Raw genomic sequence first — 22,314 nt, forward strand, 5'->3', positions numbered from 1 at the left:
AAAACCAACATAGTGCGTTTGCGACCAGCATGGATCCAGACCAGCCTGCGCAACCGCTCAGTCTGATCAATCCAGACCAGCCTGCGCAACCGCTCAGTCTGATCAGGATCCATGCTGTTCGCTATCAGTTTCTCTACTTGTAATAGAGTTGGTAAGCGAACAGCATGGATCCTGATCAGACTGCGAGGAAGCGCAGGCTGGTCTGGATCCATGCTGGTCACAAACGCACTATGTTGGTTTTGTCGTGACCGGCTCGATTATGTTTTCACATTTTGTCTTTTTCAAGCCTCGTAAATAAATGTGTAAAAACCTTTTTGAAATGACAACACATGTCATTTAATCTAGAACAAATGATACCAACTTGAAGTTGTTTTTTTTTCTTTTTACCTTTAATACCAATGCATTTGTTTTTGATGCTGGTCTCAAATAAAAGATCTAAAGAGCAGATAATGTAACACTGATTTATTTCTTGATAAAATTCAGTTAAGTCACAAGTTGTGTTTCCATTCCAATATTATAGCATGAAAGAGGGTTGGTTTAAATGGATAGAAATTGTCAAGGTAAAAAGTAGAGTATTTTGCAATTTCATTTGGAAAAAAGGGAAATTTAGGAGTAAAATTAAAATTGGCAAATTTAAAAAATGTTGAGCTTAAAAAAAAAATGTTGTAACTTCTGACATGTACATTGTTTAGAGATTTTGCAAATTACAGTATCTGCAGACGCAATTATATACATGTAATATCAGTTATATCACATGATCTGATCTTAATATCAGTGTTTATGTTTTGTTTGTGCAATATATGGTATATTGTTGCACCACTTTTATTTTGGTTTTAAGTAAATTTATGTTGAATTTAGTCACTTGCATTGATTTAACTATACTAAATCATATGTTGTTACAATTATGTTTCTGTTAAATGTTTATGAAGTAATACATTTGTAGTTTTAATCTTGTTCGCTATTTTGCATTTTAAGTTTTCCGAATAAGAATTCAAATTTGTATTTAATTATGATTGTTATTGATGATTGTTAAAATTTAAGTCAATTTGAGAGTTAGAAATATTGTGATAAAAAGTGTGTCACATAAATTTGGAATATTAAAACATTTCGCAAGACAGCATTCCTCCAGATTTGTGTTTATGTTTTTAAAAGAGATAAAAAAAAACGTTTTGCAATTCCTATACTGCTTTGACGATAGAAATATACAGGAATGATCTTTTAGGGTAAGCAGCTTAAAATAGAAAACCTTCAACAACATCTCTTCCTCAACGTCTTGGTATATTTTGTGATTTTACAGCAATGACCAACAAGTGTTTTTTTTTTTTACAATTTTTTTTTAAAATTGTTCTGGTCTGTTGAAAAACAGATGGCCGCTTAAACTAAAAAAAGAAATAAACTTTCAACAGAAATAAATAACATCTCTTTCTCAGATGCATGAACGCTACAGAAATTATCTATAGGTTGTTCTTTAATTGTTCAGGTTTCCTAAACATAATGGCCATCAGAGCTGAAAATAGATAAACCTTTAAACTACATTTCCTTCTTTACCACAAGGTAGATTTTGATGACACTGTATAGTGATGACCATAAGATAGCCCTTTATAATAATCACTGAAATTGTTCAGATCTGTTGAGCAAGAATATCCTGCAAACTAAATCTGGTCGATATCCTCAGGTGAGTGATGCAGGGCCATCATGACTCCCTTGTCTCAGAAACCTTTAGTTATTCACTTCAAACTTTGTATACATGTTTACTATCAAATTATGACACATTTCAGATAATCCTAAAATTAACTTTTGCCAAGTTATACCCCCTTTTTGTGACACCTCTACAAAGTAGCAGTGACATATAGGGATCACTTCTCCGTCTTCTGTCTATTCCAACAGTCACAGAACTTCTCCTCAAAAATTACTGGCACAATTTGATCCAAACTTAACAGGAACTATCAGTACTAAGTCTAGTTACTATTGGCACTTCCAGTTCAATGCTTTTTGTCAGAGTTATAGCCCTTTAATTTGATTTTTAATTGTTACTTTTAAAGTTTGTCTCCTCTTATACAACTAATGCAATTTCTATGAAAATCTTCTGGAGCTCAAGTACTTGGGCATATTACACTGGTTTTCCAGTTGAATGATTTTGGGTCGGGTTATGGCCCTTCAATAAAAAAGATGGGTTATTTTTTTGTGTTGCAAGCTACACAGAAGCTTGTCCAGATTACTTATGCAATTTCATCCAAACTCTACAGGAATTATCAGTACCAAGTCTAGTGGTGCTTGTCATTGGCATTTTTCCCTTCAATATTTTTATGCACCCCTAAGGGTGAGCATATAGTTGCCACTTTGTCCACCGGTCTATCCATCTGTCAGGTTGTCCGTCTGTCTGTCCCTCCGTCTGCTTTTCTTGTACAGGACATAACTTTGTAACAACAAGAGGTATCAACTTGAATCTTTGTAGTTAGATAGATCTCATTGGGTAGATGTTCAGTGCACAAGAACCGTAATTCTGCCTTGCCTAGTTTTGAAGTTATTGCCCTTTGTTCATTTTAACACATTGAACTTTGTTTGGGACATGACTCTGAAAATAGAAGAGATTTCGACATAAAACTTTAAAACTTTGTCGGTAGATAGATCTCATTAGGTAGAAGTGCAGTGCAAAAGAACCATAACTCTGCCTTGCCTAATTTTGGAGTTAAATGTATTGCCCTTTGTCCATATTTACACTTTGCATGAACATTGTCCAGGACATAGTTCTAAAAGTATAATAGATATGAACAAGACACTTTGTAGGTAGATAGATCCCATTGGGTTGATGTGGAGTGCACAAGAACTGTAACTTTGCCTTGCCTAATTTTGGAGTAATTGCCCTTTGGTCATATTTACATTTTGAACTTTGTTCTGGACATAATTCTTGCACTATAAGAGATATGAACAAGAAACTTTGTAGGTAGATAGATATCATTGTTTAGATGTGCAGTGCAAAGAAAAGTTACTCTGTCTTGCATAAGTTTTGAATTATTGCACTTTAAACTTTGTCAGGCACATAACTCTGAAACTACAAGAGGTGTACTTTTCTGTGTCCAAAACCAATCTGGGAGCATCATCCCGTTCAACTGGTTCTTGTTTGTCAGAGTTATGGCCTTGTAAACTGAGAGAGGGAATTTTCTAAGAAGATGCTTGGTAAAAGTAACAGTACTCCTAAGGATATAATTATAGAATCTACAAATTGTTGAAAGAAGCACAATTTTCAGTGGCTGTCCTTAATTTTCCCCCTAATTTCTTTGCAGATTTGCCATTATTAACAATAGTTTGGAGGTTCATATTTATGGCAAAATAAGTCGAAGAAAATTTCAAACCCTCGAATAATGACCATGAGAAGCTATAGTCCCTTTTTAGCTCGACTATTCGCAGTCACCCATTTGTCGGCGTCGGCGTCCCTGTGGTTAAGTTTTTGTATGTAAGCTGGTATCTCCATAACTACTGAAGGGAATGGATTGAAACTTCACACACTTGTTCTCTGTGATTATCTAAGATGATTGGCACAAGTCCCATAACTCTGATTTGCTTTTTTTCATAATTATGCCCCTTTTTCGACTTAGAAATTCGTGGTTAAGTTTTTGTATGTAAGCTGGTATCTCCATAACTACTGAAGGGAATGGATTGAAACTTCACACACTTGTTCTCTGTGATTATCTAAGATGATTGGCACAAGTCCCATAACTCTGATTTGCTTTTTTACATAATTATGCCCCTTTTCGACTTAGAAATTTGTGGTTAAGTTTTTGTATGTAAGCTGGTATCTCCATAACTACTGAAGGGAATAGATTGAAACTTCACACACTTGTTCTCTGTGATTATCTTAGATGATTGGTACAAGTCCCATAACTCTGGTTTGTTTTTTTACATAATTATGTCCCTTTTTCGACTTCGAAATTCTTGGTTAAGTTTTTGCGTGTAAGCTGGTATGTCCATATTAACTACTGATGGGAATGGATTGAAACTTCACACACTTGTTCTCTGTGATTATCTAAGATGATTGGTACAAGTCCCATAACTCTGATTTGCTTTTTTACATAATAATGCCCCTTTTTGGACTTAGAAATTCTTGGTTAAGTTTTTGTATGTAAGCTGGTATCTCCATAACTACTGAAGGGAATGGATTGAAACTTCACACACTTGTTCTCTGTGATTATCTAGGATGATTGGCACAAGTTCCATAACTCTGATTTGCTTTTTTACATAATAATGCCCCTTTTTCGACTTAGAAATTCTTGGTTAAGTTTTTGCGTGTAAGCTGGTATCTCCATAACTACTGAAGGGAATGGATTGAAACTTCACACGCTTGTTCTCTGTGATTATCAAAGATGATTGGCACAAGTCCCATAACTCTGATTTGCTTTTTTACATAATAATGCCCCTTTTTTCGACTTAGAAATTCTTGGTTAAGTTTTTGCGTGTAAGCTGGTATCTCCGTAACTACTGAAGGGAATGGATTGAAACTTCACACACTTGTTTTCTGTGATTATCTTAGATGATTGGCACAAGTCCCATAACTCTGATTTGCTTTTTTACATAATAATGTCCCTTTTTCGACTTAGAAATTCTTGGTTAAGTTTTTGCGTGTAAGCTGGTATCTCCATAACTACTGAAGGGAATAGATTGAAACTTCACACACTTGTTCTCTGTGATTATCTAAGATGATTGACACAAGTCCCATCAGTCTGATTTGCTTTTTAACATAATTATGCCCCTTTTTGGACTTAGAAATTCTTGGTTAATTTTTTGCGTGTAAGCTGGTATCTCCATAACTACTGAAGGGAATGGATTGAAACTTAACACTCTTGTTGTCTGTGATTATCTAAGATGATTGGCACAAGTCCCATAACTCGGATTTTCTTTTTCGCATAATAATGCCCCTTTTTGGATTCATAAATTCTTGGTTAAGTTTTTGTGTGTAAGCTTGTATCTCCATAACTACTGAAGGGAATGTATTGAAACTTGAAGGGTTTGTACCTTTTCGGACAATTTTATGTATTCATATAGGTAAGCATTATTATAATCAATGAAACACCCTTGTGACAAATTTTCGAATAGTCGAGCGTTACTGTCCTCCGACAGTTCTTGTTGTGTCTGCAATTTATTCTTTCAATATGTAAAGTCTACGAAATTTCTTAAAAATCACCATGTTCTGGAGCCAACAATCACCATTCCATTTGTATGATTCCATTGCGGATTAGCAACAAAATTTGTTATAAGGTTCTTCACAAATCTGTAGTTGAAGGAAAATTGCCTCTAGAGGCCTGCTTGTCATGGTCATTTTGGTATCGCCCTTCTAGCTTGTAAGTCAATTTTGTCAGCTAGTATGTAAATCTGTTCTTTTAAGGCTTTCAAAAATCATAACATATTAAAACACATTTGCAAAGGTGGCACATTTTGGATTCCATAGTTTTCATACTTATTTTTAATATCTGGATATGGCCCCAACATTGAAATGTTTGTTCTTTCTACAGAAAGAAAGATGTACATGTATTAATATCTGAGGCTTTATATGCAGTTGTGTATGATGGGAATGTGATAAACAGTAGAATGAAATTTAATCATTTAGTAGTGCTATTATAACATAAGCAGTTCTTTGAAAATTGGAAAAGGATATCCATCTTCCCAGTTAGAAGGACTGTAGCAAGTGGGCCATTTTTCTTTTATTTTTCATGCTACTTTTTGCCCCTGAAAATATATTCATGAAAAATGGGCAAGTAAATCCACTTAAAGATGGAACATTATGCAAGTATGTAGGGTTGTCAGTTGGATTTTTAATTCATGTTGTGTCTGACATCATAATTATGATCGACCTTTAAACATCATAATTATGATATTGTAACAATCCTTATATAAATTTACAATGCGCATTGTACCATATTTTTATGTATTTGAGACCTTATTCAACATGTAATTATGAAATAATGAGAACCATGCAAGAAATGAAATGATAAATGAGAATTGTCATGGATATCTTAAATATCCCTGGTTCATTTCATACATGTATTGTAGAAGAAAAATATTTAGTGGTGTTCAACATTTTCCCGTTGCTATAAATACATTTGTTTGTTTACGGAAGTGACATACTTCGAGCACCTGGTCGGGTGATTTCTTCATTTCGCAACTGTCAAATACTTTCAGTGCAAAATATTGGAACATTTAAGTCAATATACTATTCGGTGTTGTGGATTAAAGCTTCTTATTTAACTTATTTTGACATCTGCATAAGTTGTTAAACGTGTCTTTATTTTGAAATCAAACTTTGAAGAAGAAATCGAGATGGCGGCGGCTGAAAACGTGAAAGTTGCAGTTCGTGTGCGACCATTTATATCCTTTTACTTCAAAGAAATTTTTTTAATATCGTTAATGGATTTGTTTTTAGTCTTTTTTTGAAGGCAAGTGATGATTTTTATGTCATTGCAAATAGTTTTACTGAAAATTAGAATATGTGAATGTCTCTCTGAAGGTAAAATTATTTAGAAAAAATATACATTTGTATGTTCATTCTTCTATGAAAATGTAATAAGATGTGCAAGTTACTAACTACATCATTGCATATATTAATAATTGAAAAAAAAATGCCTTATGACTGGAGTTTACTGTGTGTGTAGGCTAACCGTATGTGACTTACATATGGCTAGAACTTTTGGCTAACATTACAGTAATTGCTTATTTATTAAGCCAATACTCAGTACAGCTAGCCACTTCCTTTTCCACTTATTTATAGAACGTACTTCATCAAATTCAATAAGTCGAGTTTTTCAGTTGATTGCAGTTTTTACTGTGAAATTTAAGTTCGACACTGGTTGAGAGATAACTTCAATGATATGTTGCAGCTTTAATATATGCAACATTTTAATTATCTTCATGTACAGAAATTACACATCACTCCCAGCAGGTACAGCATCCCAGCCGATATCACAGGAATCAAAAGATGTGTTGCACACATAGCACCACTTTTAACATAGTAGATTTACATAAATGTTATTTCCTTTGATTATTGACTGTCATCATTGAACATGTAACACTGATAGATATGTATATTTTTAAGTTAAGATACATGTACAGCAAGTAAAATCAATGAGTCTAAGCCCTTATTTCAAACGGCGGCACGAAATACCCAAATACACCCAAATATACCCAAATATAGCAATATTTATTTTTGTTTGTATGAAATATAGATTATAATGATGAATTAATAAGTATTTATATAATAATATGACATAGCCTGCTATAACTTTCATTCATTCCGTTGAAATGGGCAGTTAAGATGTTGTAAGAAAATAAAGTTGTTACATTTGCTTATCTTCTATATAGGTTCTTTATGAATGTACTTGCAATTTTAAATCAAGATATGATATTTGTTGTCTACACTTACATTTTTAAGGTGTAATTTTGTTGAAATTTCATATCATATACAAGTGTCCATGTTATTTAAAAATAGCTTTGATGGAGTACATAATTATACTGTATGTAATATGGTTCAGGAAAATGTATATTTGGGTATGTTTAATTATATCTTAGTGAAAGTGTATATTGTATTCATGATTAAAACAGCACTTTTTTAGTATAAAAAATTTATTTTTAATAAATTGGGCAATATTTGTGTATATTTAGGCAACATTTGGGTATGTTTGGGCAATATTTTGGTGTATTTGGGTATATTTGGGTATTTCGAGCTGCCCATTTCAAAATAATTAACCAACTTGATAGCCAGTGTTCAGGACAATGCCTAACCACCTCATGGTCATTTATCTTATGAAACTGTTACATTGTTTTTACAGAAAACACAAAAGTTTAACAAGTTAAAAAAAAAGTTGGTGTTTGTCCTGCTCTGTTATAACTAGTACATTTATGATGACGACTGTAGCAGGAATGCCTTACATTACATTTTACTTTCAGAATAAAAGATGTATATAAACAATGAATATTTTTCCTTAGCCTTATTAATTAATTGTCAATACATTTGGTATCTTTTCAAAATCATTCAGCCGGCAATATTTTTTCTATCTATACATGTAGTAACAGTAAGCATAACTTAATGCATTATTTCAGGATATTCATGCTAGTCATATCTTATGTAAGGTTTTTATCTAATAGAGGGTTGTTCACTAAATTTAACTGAACACATTTCAATTCATTTGTACAGCAAAATATTTATTCTTGATATTGTTTACTCAATATTTTGTAACATTCCTCTTTTTGTTATTTGTTTTCAAGTCATGCATTTTTCATGGATTGTGTGATTGCAGAGAGAAGTGGCTATATAAGCCAGTATTTTTACGGTCATTTTATTGCCTTGTCTACAGATACCAAAGGTAGTGTATACCTATTATCACCTGACTTTGTCATTATACTCTATTTTTCCAATGTTTTTTTTTTTTTTGGAAACTAACATTTTCATTTCTTGGTACTTTAAGAAATCAATTTGATATTTTGGCATAGAGAAAGATTATCTACAATCTATTTTGCAATAAAACTGTTGAACTCTGAAATGCCTATGTTCTTCTTATTTGAATTTAATGTAATCTTAAATGAACCTGGGTAAATAACTAGGACGTTAATTGCGATCACTGTCCGTCCTGTTACACAACAATATTTTATAAGGTGTGGTTTTTCTAGTTCCAGTTTTATTAATACATGTAGGTGATAAATAAGAATGTTTGTCCTTTAAATGCAATTGTTTGAAACAGTTTTATCTGTATATGTCTTTGCTTCTGTTTTCTAAATTCTACCAGTAGCTTTATTGGAGGGTTGGTCCTGTCACAGTCAACTCCATTATAGTACACTAGCTGTAAGGTTTTAAAGATAATGGTATATTTTCTTTTTTTTCAACAAATCATTTTATGGAAGGTAAAGCATTGCTGATGCTTAAAGTTGCTACTTCAATCTAATAAATCATGATGGTACAATATACATGTACCATTTGTTCAATTTTAAGCAGAGTTATCACCCTTGAAGTTGATTATGGTGCTTTAAATTATATTAAAAGTTTAGTTATGCTGGAAGGGAGCGAGTCCCGCAGTTAATGTGTCTACCTCTCAACTCGGGGATCATGAGTACAATTCTAGACTGGATCATAATCAAGTTTCAATATCAGTACAGGTTAGTTTCAGGCTGCGGACTCAACAATGGTTCAGATGAGCTATAAGCTTTCTGAACAATCAAGCTTAAAAAAAAATGTTTAAGCAAAATTATATCTTAAATTTTCCTTAACCATTGTGCACAATTCACGCGAGACTGCAAGAAATGCAACCCTCATCATTGCCATGAATGGCAACTCTACAGAAATAAAGAATCCTGAGGACTTGAATAGTGAACCCAAGAGATTTGCATTTGATCATTCCTACTGGTCACACAGTGAATATAATGAGAGGTCAGATGGCTATTTGGAAGCTTCCGGATCAAAATATGCTGACCAGGTATTATATATTATATCTTTTTATTACATATTTTTTGGTGGATAATAGAAATATATCAGTGATATAAAACTGACAATTTCACTGTTTTAAACAGTGAAATTATCAAATTTGTTTTGAATTTTAGCCCCTTACGTTGTTTCAGTGAAATACCAGCGTGCACAGTACTGGGAACCACCTTAATGACATGACTTTGTAAATGACATGTTGTATTGTTATTTGTCGCTTTTGATTCCGTTATAGGCTTAATGTCTTTTTAAAAAGTTTCTTTGCATATAATAAAAAGAAAATTTGTTTAGTTTAGTGTAAGATCGAAATATTTATCACCTTGTGAACACCAAAAGTTCATATTTCACTCGTGGCTGCGCCACGAGTGAAATATACCTTTTGGTGCTCACTCGGTGAAATATATTCTGATATTACACAGAACTAAACAAATATCCTCTCTATGTATTTATATGTTTCTTTCCATTTTTACTCGACTGTTTGAAGAATAGGGAGAACCATTGTACTCACCCATTTGTCTTCGGTACTCTTTTGTTAAATTTTTACCTGAAAGTTGGTATCTCTAAAAATACTGAAGCGAATGGGTTGAAGCTTCACACACTTATATGAGGGCATAATAGGAGGTCACTGTCTAAGGCCCATAACTTTAACATGGATTTTGATAGAATTATGATTATGGCCCTTTTTGAATTTTGAACTTAGAAAATTCTGTATTATCCAGGCTCATTCTATGACTTTGACAACTTTATGCCAAATGGTTACAAATTCTACTTAACATTATTCCAAATTGGGGATAAGTTCAAAATTTCTACTGTCATTTTACTCTAAGTGTTTGAACTCTGATTTATCCTTGTGAAAAGGACTTTTATGACCTCTCAAAGCTCCTAGCTATGCTCTTAGTACTAAATGGTAAATAAAGAGCTATAAAATCATCAAATTTTATCTTTTTCTAAACCAGTCATCCATCACTGTTAAACATGTAACAGAAAACCTGTACTGCAAAGAATTTAAACTGAAAAATATTTAATGTAAGTTAACTTATTCAAAGGGCTGTAGTTTTTGACAATGCCCTATATTGAAGTGAGGTGGGCATGTGTAAAGATCCAATATTAGCATCAATATTTATCTTACTTTTCTTTGTTTTATTTCAAAGACCATTATGTTAGTTGAGGTTTGAAATCTACCTACAAACACCCACAATCTATAAGGAAGTATCTATTTTAAATAAATACAATATGAAAAAAAACACCAGCGGAGTGATTATTCTTGTTTATTTGGGTGAGTGGTGGTGACCTTAATACAGAGTACAAAAGATTGTTCTTTATTATACCATTGTCATTCATTGATTAGGCAAATACAGTGATTATAATACCACTTATACTTTTGTTTATCATATGGTTCATATACTCCCTTATCTCATTGTTATTGTTTTAAAATGAAATAAGCTTTCAAATTTTAAAATCTCAGTAAGATTTTCTTGGTATCAGGAAGTTATAATTTGGTTTTTAAATTTTAAAAGTAAAATTAAGATTGTATTATTATACTAGTTTAGTAAACCCTGAAGGCTATAATGGTCTGCTCAAATTTTAATTATTATTCTTATTTTTCTTTTTCAATTCATGTTTTTCTTTTTCAATTCAGATTTTCTTTTCAAAGCTACTTTTTTACAAATACAATTCTGTTAAAAATATAGTTACTCCTATTTTTTATGATAATAAGAATGAAAACTTAATAACCCAGTGTGCACACAAAATATATGTAAAAGAGATTTACCAATCTTTCATTTTGTGCAACACCATTCATCATTATCAGGAAATTTTTTAAAATACTGGTAAGAAACATTGCGGACCAATGAGAGAACAGACCATGTCCACCTCAGCTAAGATGAGGTACCTAGCTGTGACCTTGGTCTACAGCCCTGTCGATCAGTGCAGCAATGGTCTTATGGGTAGACTCATTTGCTGCCAACAGCCTTAAAGTCATTATATAAGTTATATTGTCTTTCATATTTAATGAACATTGTCTGTAAATTGTAAGAGATATTGTCTGCTACTTTGTTTGTAAACTATTAAAAAATATATAACAAAGTGTTTGGTCACGAGTATGGAATTATTTCAAATTTCATTTTTTTTTTTTGCCTAATCTTTTTTTCTTGCTACAATTATTTTTAAAACAATAATCCTCTTTTTGATGAGCATGATGATAAGCATTGTTTATCTTAAGTTTTACAAAACTAATTCATGTCTATGTTAATACACTTTGGATCATGCACATGCATGTTTCATTCTTATTTATTCACCTTAATAGTAAAATATTTATTTACCAAATTGTTAATCACGCTTATGCATGAAATACAACATTGACGATAAAGCATTATTTTCTATAATCATTCTGTTAATCTGTTACAATAACATTATATCACAGTTGTTTCAAGGTGTCTCATTTAAAACCAATCTTTTATGTAATAATCTATACAAAAAATGCAAAAAACAAGTTTATTAGATACCAATATTATGTCAATTTTAATAATATACATTTGAAGGTATTGTTGTTAGTGATAAACACAAATACATAAAACATCAAAAACAACAAAATTGGTTAAAATTACAATGTATGTAAAAAGAAGGTCTGTGAAGAGAAATAATAAGAAATAGATAACTTCACCCTAACCTGCTGAATTTCTATAATGAATTTGCCCAGTACTTTGAATTTGGAATAGTCCACTCAAAGTTTAAGGGAAATTGCTTAAAAAAATACTTGAATTGATCTGCAAACAAATTAAATTAGAGCCTGGACTGTTATGCTCCTTTACAGGGGAATAAAACAAATCAAGCACTTTTGAATAAAGTGGGGGTTTTAAAACTTGAGCTGTATCAGTTAAGAAAGACAATTTTTTTCCGTCTAATTAGTTTATCATCTAGTCCATTGTTTGAAACTAGACAGTAGCTCTTGTTTTATAACAAAACAAATGGCCATTACTTTTTGGAAGCAGCCTTAAAAGTGCATTTTGTACTTTAACTTATAACTGGTTAGCATGTAGTATTTTCTAATGAAAACTAGAATTTAATTTAAGTAGTACTTTCATAATCTCAAAGATAATCTTAACACGACTATTATAAGGCCTCTGATATTAATGTTGACTTCAAAATCTATTATCAGTGTTTTATAAATGAATAAAATTTCAATTGTTTGGAAACGATTTGTATAAAACAAGCAGAGGTGTAATCTATTTGTGGTGAATAGAATTCCTTTGTGGTAGATAGCATGGACCATCAGGGTCATGTTTGAACAATAGATTTTTATCTACATTTATGTCTACATAAAAATGGAAATTGGGGAAATTTTATTTGGCTTCACTTTATTGGAGATTATCTATACTGTTCACCAAAAGTTGTTTTTTATCACAATTTTTTTTTTATCCTATTTCAAGTTTTCGCTGTATACTCTGATCCTAAAAGTAATTTTTCGCAGTCACATGTTTATTTTTTGCAAGTATTATACCAAATAAACAAGTATTATACCAAATAAACAAGTATTATACCAAATAAACAAGTATTATACCAAATAATGGCCATAAAGCCACAATAGTCCATTGATGTCTGTAAAGATACTGGATAAGTTACAATACAATGTCTTTGAACAAGATGATTTATATTTATAGCTTAAGAAATTTTTTTATTCACACTTCAATTATACCTCCACTGTTTGATTGATGTTATTGTAGTAAAACATTATAATATCCAAAACTCCAAAACTAATGATTTACATGTAATTTCTACAGTACCATGAAATAATTCATAATATACTCGTTTGTATTGAATTAAATATCCTGGCAAATGTGTGCTAATTTTAAGAAAGAAAAATGATAAAAGAACCTGATACTGTATCAGTAAAACTATATGCATGCAAAGTCTGGAATAGCTGTCAATGAGAACCAAAATGTACAGTAAAGTGAGACAATATGAAACGGTTGTATTAGCCCTGAAAATGGTTGTTGGTGCTTAGCATAGGGCCTGCCTTTCAAGCTGCCAGACACAGTGCTAGGCCCTCGTGCACCACTCGGCTTTAGTCAGTACATTGTCAGCTTAAGTTCACAGGAAACTTGACATTGTAATGTTCTTTTGTAGAGCTGTGTACATTTTAACTACTGATATTTATTGAGAATTAGCATGTAAAAATGTATTATGATTTATATTGAAGTTTTAGATCAAAGATTCGAGATTTAATATTTCTTTAAACTATCAGTGGAAGCTAGCATAGTCTATAAGAGTGTATAATTTTATGTGAAAACTAAAATAAAACATAAAAAGTATTTACTTGAAAGGGATTTGAAAAAAATTATGATAATGATGTAGTGTTGGTCTAATTTTCCAGATGTACTATAATTGCTTTTTGTGGTGTTCTTTACAAAATGCCAGCTGCAGAAAAACCTGTTCTGAGTGAGACAACAATAATTTATATATATAGTCTGTGGCCTGGCTCTATATTACAGTCATGTATCATCACCTTAGTACAATTTATATCGTCACCATAGTGCAATAACTGTTTAACTCCTATTAAATTAAGAAGGACTTAACCCATTACTGCACTTAGGTGACGATAATGTATATGTAATTCTCTAGTGGCAATTAGTTGATAATTGCTCATCTTCCCATTCCATCAAAGTTCTTTGATGATAAAGGGCAAAGCCGATAATTCTATTGCTACATGATATGTAGATGTTCTACTTTGTAATCTGTATTGTTCAAACTAGTTCTTCTTTCCTGGATAATTTCCTGGAAAAATAGGAAATCCTAATGTATGTGTAAAAGGAAACATTAATTATTTATTAGACAAAATGTAACATCATGTCACATCTAAATGAAAATCTTTACTTAAATTTTTTATTCAGAAAATCTTTTCAGAAATACATGTAATAGATTTTATGTTCAGAAGCTGGGGCTTAAATGAACTAAACCATAATTTCATAATGGTAGAATTTTTCTAGTTGTTACAGTGTAGGTGCTAGCCACTTTAACCCAGAAGTGGTAGGTTAGAGCCCTGCTATGGTCATGATATATTTCTCATATAACACTAGAACTGGTTAGGTCCAGGAATAACACATGAACGTGATTCAAATAAGCTACTTTAGTTGTCTTTAAAATGGTGCTTGAATAAATAATGTATAAAGTAATTTATGTTATTGATTGCTTTACATTCTTTGCATTGAGGCCATATTCTATATTCATAATTTGATACTGAATTGTTTTAACATAACAATTAACAGTTCCAATTACTAGTCTTAGGCTAGGACCTTAAGTAAGACCGCATAGGATCAATGAAGTGTTACTTAAGACTCTAGATTTGTAAAAGGAATTTAGTGTGCATGCCAGCCTTGCTCAATACTGGTGGCATAAACATGTATCATACAGGTATTTTGGCTTATCAAAGCACTGAAGGCACTGATTCCTTTTTGGTACCACAAACGGCTAGTAACATTGTATAAAGTCTTATATTAATGGCTTGATAATACATTGAACAATTAACCTGCTGGAATGGAAATTGTTTAGCCTTTGCCACCAGTAAAGAGACAGACCAGTCTGAATTTCTATGCATTATCTGATCAGGGCTTATATTATTGGTGGCGAACAAACTATAAATTTTCATCTGGATGCTCGCAAAATTTACGGTTCCAAAAATGGCAGCTCAACAAGTCCATTTAAGGAATTTAAGCAAGTTAATTTAAGAGTTTAAACCAAGAAGTTAATTTAACAGGTAGAAGTATAGAGTTCTTCACAAGCATGCAATGTGCTGACTCACTAGGCCCTGCTTTGTTTAAGCGCCTTTAACTTTCTACTTTATCTTACATACTAAAGGAAAAATAACACAAATGTCCACCATATTTGGTCACACTGTGCTTATGTGCACAATTTTGCACTATTTGACTCAGCTTCATACAGAATTATTTTACATAATCATAAGCTCATTCCTATTTATTACATATTTCAGCAAAGAGTATTTGATGACCTGGGTCGTGGTGTTCTTGACAATGCATGGAAGGGTTATAACTGCTCCTTGTTCGCCTATGGTCAGACGGGATCTGGAAAGTCATACTCTATGGTGGGCTATGGGTCCAACAAGGGTATTGTACCAATTTTCTGTGATGAGATATTTAAGGGTATTGAAGAGAAAAGGAAAACTGCAGGAAAAGATGAGGATTATCAGGTATATTATAACTGTACATAATAAATTATATTTTAGCTACTACATTGAACAATAGAATTCTTACCTGATCATTGATCATTATAATTAATTCAACTTAATTAAATATTGGTACAAACTATTTTTTTTTTTCAGTTTGAATTTGAAAATGAATTTCATGAAATTATCATTTAATATTTAGTATTTCTGTTGAAGAATTAATTGCCCTTATGTAGTAGAATGAATTGCCCTTAAATCTCATAACGTTGATGTTTAGTCTGTTATTTTTCATGTTAATTCTATTGTATTTTAACCCATTACTTCATGAGCATTTTGTGAAAAATGGCTGTTTTCATTGAAAAGTCTCCCGTTACAAGTTCAAATTGCTATAATACTATAAAAACTGCTTCAACACTAATCAAACTTGGCACAAATGTTGACTGGACCATTGCCCTTGCAACAACATGCTCAGGCTTAAATTTTCTGTTACCATGGCAACGAGGGGACATCTCAAAATTGCCAAAAATCACTATTTTGCGTTGATTTTTTCCATCAAAATTGATTTCAAAGTGCTGCAACTTCTCAATGGGTTGAGATAGAGTCAAATGCTTTTCAGCGTTGGTTACACGTTACCTTATGATCAATCTGGGGTCATTTATAGCCTCTCACAAGTCCAAAATTTTCTTGGCGATGAGGGGGACTCCGCCCCCCTTCAAACCCCCCAAACAGAAGGGGGCACATCCCCCTTCTGGCAACCCCCTAAAGTATCTTTTGGTTGGGGGGCCGCGCCTAAAAAGAGGTCACTTTTTTGAACAACATTTCTCAAACAAAAACAAGTGTTGGGGGCCCAAATAAGGCATTTTTTCATCATTTGAGACAACAAAAGGGGGGGGTGAAAAAGGCGTTAAAAGGCGTGTATATGACGTAATGGGTTAAGAAGTGAAAAAAATGAACATAACATTTATTAGTCTTTATTTATTTTCCTGATAAAACCAGAGTAACTCCCCTTGATTCTTGCAGGTATCTTTGAGTATGTTGGAAATTTATAATGAACAAGTGCGTGACTTGCTTAATGCTAAATCAATGACTGTGAAAGGAGGCCTCAAGGTCAGACAGCATCCATCCAAAGGATTCTACGGTATGAATTATATAATATCTCCTGCTTTAAATGTTAATTTATTTTATCTGAATTCTTACAGAGAATTATTGTTTTTTCATCAATTTCTAAAAAATACAAGAGTTTTTATAGAACAAGACTTTGAGATGCAGTTTAAGTTAAGTTGTCAAAGGTCAAGGTCATACTGAAGGTTATCTCAGATGATTCTGTTAAGTTGATATGTTAAAGGTCAAGGTCAACTTGAGGTATAAACTTTCGAGAATCCTTTATATTGAGGATTCTTGAAGCTTTTTTTTTTGTTTAAAGTTCATCTGGTGTTGAAATAAGAAAACCAAACATAATGTCACATGCATGCATCTGTGTGAAAATATTCATGTGGCGTTAAACATTGTATCTGTATTAATTTGTTAAAAAAAGTATAGGATAGAAGCAAATCATGTAACCTTGTCTTTTAACATTATTCTGTATTTATATTAAAGTTGAGAATCTGACAGCATGTGGTGTCAACAGTTATAAAGAGATTGATGGTAAGATCAATGATGGAACCAGAAACCGAACCGTTGCGGCCACCAACATGAACGCTACCAGCAGGTATGTTTATAACTGCTAAAATTGACTGTTTTAAATCATGCTTGGCTTTCCTTGAGACTAAAAAGTTTCGGGCATTTCTAAAAATAGAACAGTAAAGTGTGATGATGTCACTAGAATAAGCATAGGAAATACATAAAAGGGCTTGATTAGAAGTACAGTGCTAATTGCTGTATTATTTACCAGTCAGGGCTTCCATTAATGAAATTTTGATGTAATTTACTCCTTGATTTTGATATGTGATTTCCACCAACATGTTATGCTTTTCCTTCTTTACCTTTATAAATTGACTTCTAGTGTCAGTGATTTTGCAGTCTCTTACTTCCAAATTTTGAAACTTAATGGAAGCCCTGCCAATTTTAGTGTTAATCCAGATAATAATTTAGTCCCCACCTCCAGTAAGGCTTCTTCTGTGTCAAGGCAGTGTGTGTGAATGTATATTAATTACATACAGTTCTTGTTAATGCCATTGTATTGTTAATAATAAATGACTTTGAGATGTTAACTTTACTGATCAATGAAAACCTTTAGCATTGTTATCATTGATAATATTTCATTGTTTATTATTTTTCAATTCCTAAAGAATTTCATCACATGGTTATCAAGCCAGTAAGCCTTTCAACTATTATAATCCCATATGCATAATATATTAAAATTAGTGTAAAAACAAGAAAAAAAATACAAATAAAAAACATATTGAAATATCAAGCTATAGAATAAGGCTTCTTATTTTATCCAAAAAAAATGCATGTTTTATCACATACACTGTTACTGTACCTGGTGGTGTGACTTTTTTTTCAATCTTTGCATTATAGTCGTGCCCACACAATTGTTGCCATCACATTCACACAGAAACAGCCTAATGAAACAGGACAAAGTATGACAAGGACATCAACAGTGAACTTGGTAGATCTTGCTGGAAGGTAGGTGTTTAATTTACCTCCTGTGAATCCTGTCAGACTGGTTCAAGGTTTTATCTTTTGTGCCCCCACGTTAGTGGCGGGCATTTAGATTTACCCTTGTCCGTCCGTCCGTCCTTCCGTCCGTCCGTCCGTCCGTTCACTTTTGTGTCGCACGTAACTCAAAAAGTATTTGACCTAGAGTCATGAAACTTTACAGGAATGTTGATCAGCATGTGTTGTTGTGCACCTGGGTATTTTCGTCTGGATATTTTCAGTATTTGTAGAGTTATTGCCCTTGACTTAGTAAAATTTTGCAATTTTCAACTTGTGTCGCATGTAACTCAAAAAGTATTTGACCTAGAGTCATGAAACTTTACAGGAATGTTGATCAGCATGTGTTGTTGTGCACCTGGGTATTTTCGTCTGGATATTTTTAGTATTTTCAGAGTTATTGCCCTTGACTTAGTAAAATTTTGCAATTTTCAACTTGTGTCGCATGTTACTCAAAAAGTATTTGACCTGGAGTCATGAAACTTTACAGAAATGTTGATCAGCATGTGTAGTTGTGCACCTGGGTATTTTCGTCTGGATATTTTCAGTATTTGTAGAGTTATAGCCCTTGACTTAGTAAAATTTTGCAATTTTCAACTTGTGTCACATGTAACTCAAAAAGTATTTGACCTGGAGTCATGAAACTTTACAGGAATGTTGATCAGCATGTGCAGTTGTGCATCAGATATTTTCGTCTGGATTTATTTAGTATTTTTAGAGTTATTGCCCTTCACTTAGAAAATTTTGCAATTTTCAACTTGTGTCGCATGTTACTCAAAAGTATTTGACCTGGAGTCATGAAACTTTACAGGAATGTTGATCAGCATGTGTTGTTGTGCACCTGGGCATTTTCGTCTGGATATTTTAAGTATTTTCAGAGTTATTGCCCTTGACTTAGTAAAATTTTGCAATTTTCAACTTGTGTCGCATGTAACTCAAAAAGTATTTGACCTGGAGTCATGAAACTTTACAGGAATGTTGATCAGCATGTGCAGTTGTGCATCAGATATTTTCGTCTGGATTTATTTAGTATTTTTAGAGTTATTGCCCTTCACTTAGAAAATTTTTGCAATTTTCAACTTGTGTCGCAAGTTACTCAAAAAGAATTTGACATAGTCATTAAACCTTATGGGCAGGTTGCTCAGCATATTTAGATTTGCACCTTGGGTTTCGCTTGTGGATTTATCCAGTATTTGTAGAGTTATTTCCCTTGACTTAGTAAAAAGATTGACTGAACAGTGGCGCGGTGGGGGCACCCGTGTCCTATGGACACATTTCTAGTTTTTTATAAACTTCTTGTCAGACTGGTTCAAGGTTTGATATCTATTTTATCAACTTCCTGTCTGACTGGTCTAGGGATGGATATTAACTATTCCAATATTCCTATCATACTTGTTCTTGGTGGGATATTTACTTTATCAACTTTGCATCATACTGGGGTTCTTTATTGGATATTTGTAAAACCTGTTCAGGCTTTATACTGTTGTCAGCTCAATGTGAATATTTTGATAAAGAAAATTCCCTTAAACTACTAGTAAATTGTTCCAAATTCAATTCAAGACAAGTCCATTATACATCTTCATCAGGGTAGATATTCCAAAAATATGATTGTTATATTTTGATGTTTTGATTAATTGTGGTCTAATTAGCACTGTGAACATATTTTCAGTGAGAGGGCAGACTCTACAGGGGCTACAGGGGACAGACTTAAGGAAGGCTCAGCCATCAACCAGTCCCTCAGTTCCCTAGGAAATGTCATTAAGGCTTTGGCTGACCAGTCCATGGGGAAAAAGAAAGTTGTTGGTAAGTTAATAATTTAAAAAAATGTCCGATCATGTTGAAATTGTGACAATTTTTTTAGCTCACCTGTCACAAAGTGACAGGGTGAGCTTTTGTGATCGCTTTTCGTCCGGCGTCCGTCCGTAAACTTTTACTTTAAATGACATCTCCTCATAAACCACTAAGCCAATTTCATCCAAACTTCACAGGAATGTTCCTTTGGTGGTCAACTTTAAAAATTGTTTAAAGAATTTAATTCCATGCAGAACTCTGGTTGCCATGGCAACCAAAAGAAAAAACTTTAAATATCTACTTTTAAAAAACCATAAGAGCTAGAGCTTAGATATTTGGCATGAAACATCTTCTAGTGAGTGTCTACCAAGTTTGTTCAAATAAAAGCCCTGGGGTCAAAATTGGCCCCGCCCCGGGGGGTCATTGATTTTCCCTATATGCATATAGTAAAAGCTTAAAAAATCTTCTTTTAAAGAACCCAAAGAGCTAGAGCTAAGATATTTAGCATGAAACATGTTCTAATGGGTGTCTACCAAGTTTGTTCAAATAAAAGCCCTGGCTTCAAAATTGGCCCCGCCCCGGGGGTCATTGATTTTCCCTATATGCATATAGTAAAAACTTAAAAAATCTTCTTTTAAAGAACTCAAAGAGCTATGGCTAAGATATTGAGCATCAAACATGTTCTAATAGGTGTCTACCAATTTTGTTCAAATAAAAGCCCTGGCGTCAAAATTGGCCCCGCCCCGGGGGGTCATTGATTTTCCCTATATGCATATAGTAAAAACTTAAAAAATCTTCTTTTGAAGAACTCAAAAAGCTATGGCTAAGATATTTAGCATCAAACATGTTCTAATAGGTGTCTACCAAGTTTGTTCAAATAAAAGCCCTGGGGTCAAAATTGGCACCGCCCCGGGGGTCATTGATTTTCCTTATATGTGTATAGCAAAAACTTAATAAAAATCTTCTTTGAAAAAACCCAAATAGCTAGAGTTAAGATATTAAGCATGAAACATCTTTTAGTGAGTGTCTACAAAGTTTGTTCAAATAAAAGACCTGGGGTCAAAATTGACCCCGCCCCGGGGGTCATTGATTTTCTTTATATGTGTCTAGCAAAAACTTAAAATCTTCTTTGAAAAAACTCAAATAGCTAGAGTTTAGATATTAAGCATGAAACATCTTCTAGTAAGTGTCTACAAAGTTTGTTCAAATAAAAGCCCTGGGGTCAAGACTGGCCCGGCCCCAGGGGTGTCATTGTTTTTAACTATATGTGTATATAGTAAAAACTTTAAAAAAAATCTTCTTTTAAAAAGCCCAATGAGCTAGAGCTTAGATGTTTAGCATGAAACATCTTCTTATGGGTGTCTACCAAGTTTGTGCCAATAAAAGCCCTTGGTTAAATTGGCCCTGCAACGTTGGGGGGGGGGGTTGGGGGCCTATATACAGGTGAGCGACCTCAGGGCCATCATGGCCCCTCTTGTTTATATAAAGAAGAGTCATCATTGTGAATTGATACTTATTTTTTTTTTTGGGGGGGCGGGGGGGGGGGGATTTCTGTGAGCATTTTACATATAATTAAAAAAAGAAATTGGATTTCATTGGGATATTTATATAATGATGTGAATAATATTGTTATATTATGTTTCAGTTCCATACAGAGACTCCACCTTGACAAGACTGCTACAGAATGCCCTGGGTGGAAACAGCAAAACAATTATGGTGAGGATATACATATTCTATTTCCAGTAATTAAAATGTCCCCAGCTAGCAGGATGAAGCATGAGGCAACTTCCTAAGACATCATGCAGAGATCCTTTGTTTTTTCTGTGGATTTACTTCGTTTTTACTGTTGATTAAACTTGTAAACTTGTTACCTAAGGAGAGGTATTATAAATACACTTACTTAAAACATATCATGGAATAAATGGTTTGCATTGTACTCTTCAGCAGTAAAAATCTCCGGCTTGCAAATCTGTGAGAGCATTTTGGAGAAATATTCTTTTCTTTAGTTCAGGATAAAAACAAAAAGTTATTTCTAAAATAAATTGACATGTCATTTATCTATTTTATAAGAAATGGAACGATTTAGTTTGGAAACAAATCAATGTTGTGTTTCATTGAAAGTTGTATGTGATACAAATTTAACTGATTGGACATTTCAATTCAAAGAAAATGACCTAACACATGACTTATGTTTAAACTCTTCAATTTCTTTTATGATGCTGATGAA

At 32.9% G+C, this 22,314-nt stretch overlaps 1 protein-coding gene across 1 annotated transcript in view; it reads left to right on the forward strand.

Annotated features, from left to right (window-relative positions):
- The first annotated feature begins 6,102 nt into the window (after nucleotides 1-6,102).
- LOC132748737 (kinesin-like protein KIF28P) overlaps nucleotides 6,103-22,314 on the forward strand; it is a 42,016-nt gene continuing 25,804 nt past the window's right edge. Inside the window, exons 1-8 of the mRNA XM_060738356.1 lie at nucleotides 6,103-6,360; nucleotides 9,261-9,455; nucleotides 15,447-15,662; nucleotides 16,659-16,776; nucleotides 17,235-17,346; nucleotides 18,159-18,266; nucleotides 19,966-20,099; nucleotides 21,733-21,803. Of these exons, the coding sequence (XP_060594339.1) occupies nucleotides 6,313-6,360; nucleotides 9,261-9,455; nucleotides 15,447-15,662; nucleotides 16,659-16,776; nucleotides 17,235-17,346; nucleotides 18,159-18,266; nucleotides 19,966-20,099; nucleotides 21,733-21,803 (1,002 nt within the window). The 5' untranslated portion in view covers nucleotides 6,103-6,312. The remainder of the gene's footprint in view (nucleotides 6,361-9,260; nucleotides 9,456-15,446; nucleotides 15,663-16,658; nucleotides 16,777-17,234; nucleotides 17,347-18,158; nucleotides 18,267-19,965; nucleotides 20,100-21,732; nucleotides 21,804-22,314) is intronic.

This window comes from Ruditapes philippinarum, unplaced genomic scaffold, assembly GCF_026571515.1.
Source record: "Ruditapes philippinarum isolate M1 unplaced genomic scaffold, ASM2657151v2 ctg739_1_1_1_1, whole genome shotgun sequence".
Classification (NCBI taxonomy): Eukaryota; Metazoa; Mollusca; class Bivalvia; order Venerida; family Veneridae; genus Ruditapes; species Ruditapes philippinarum.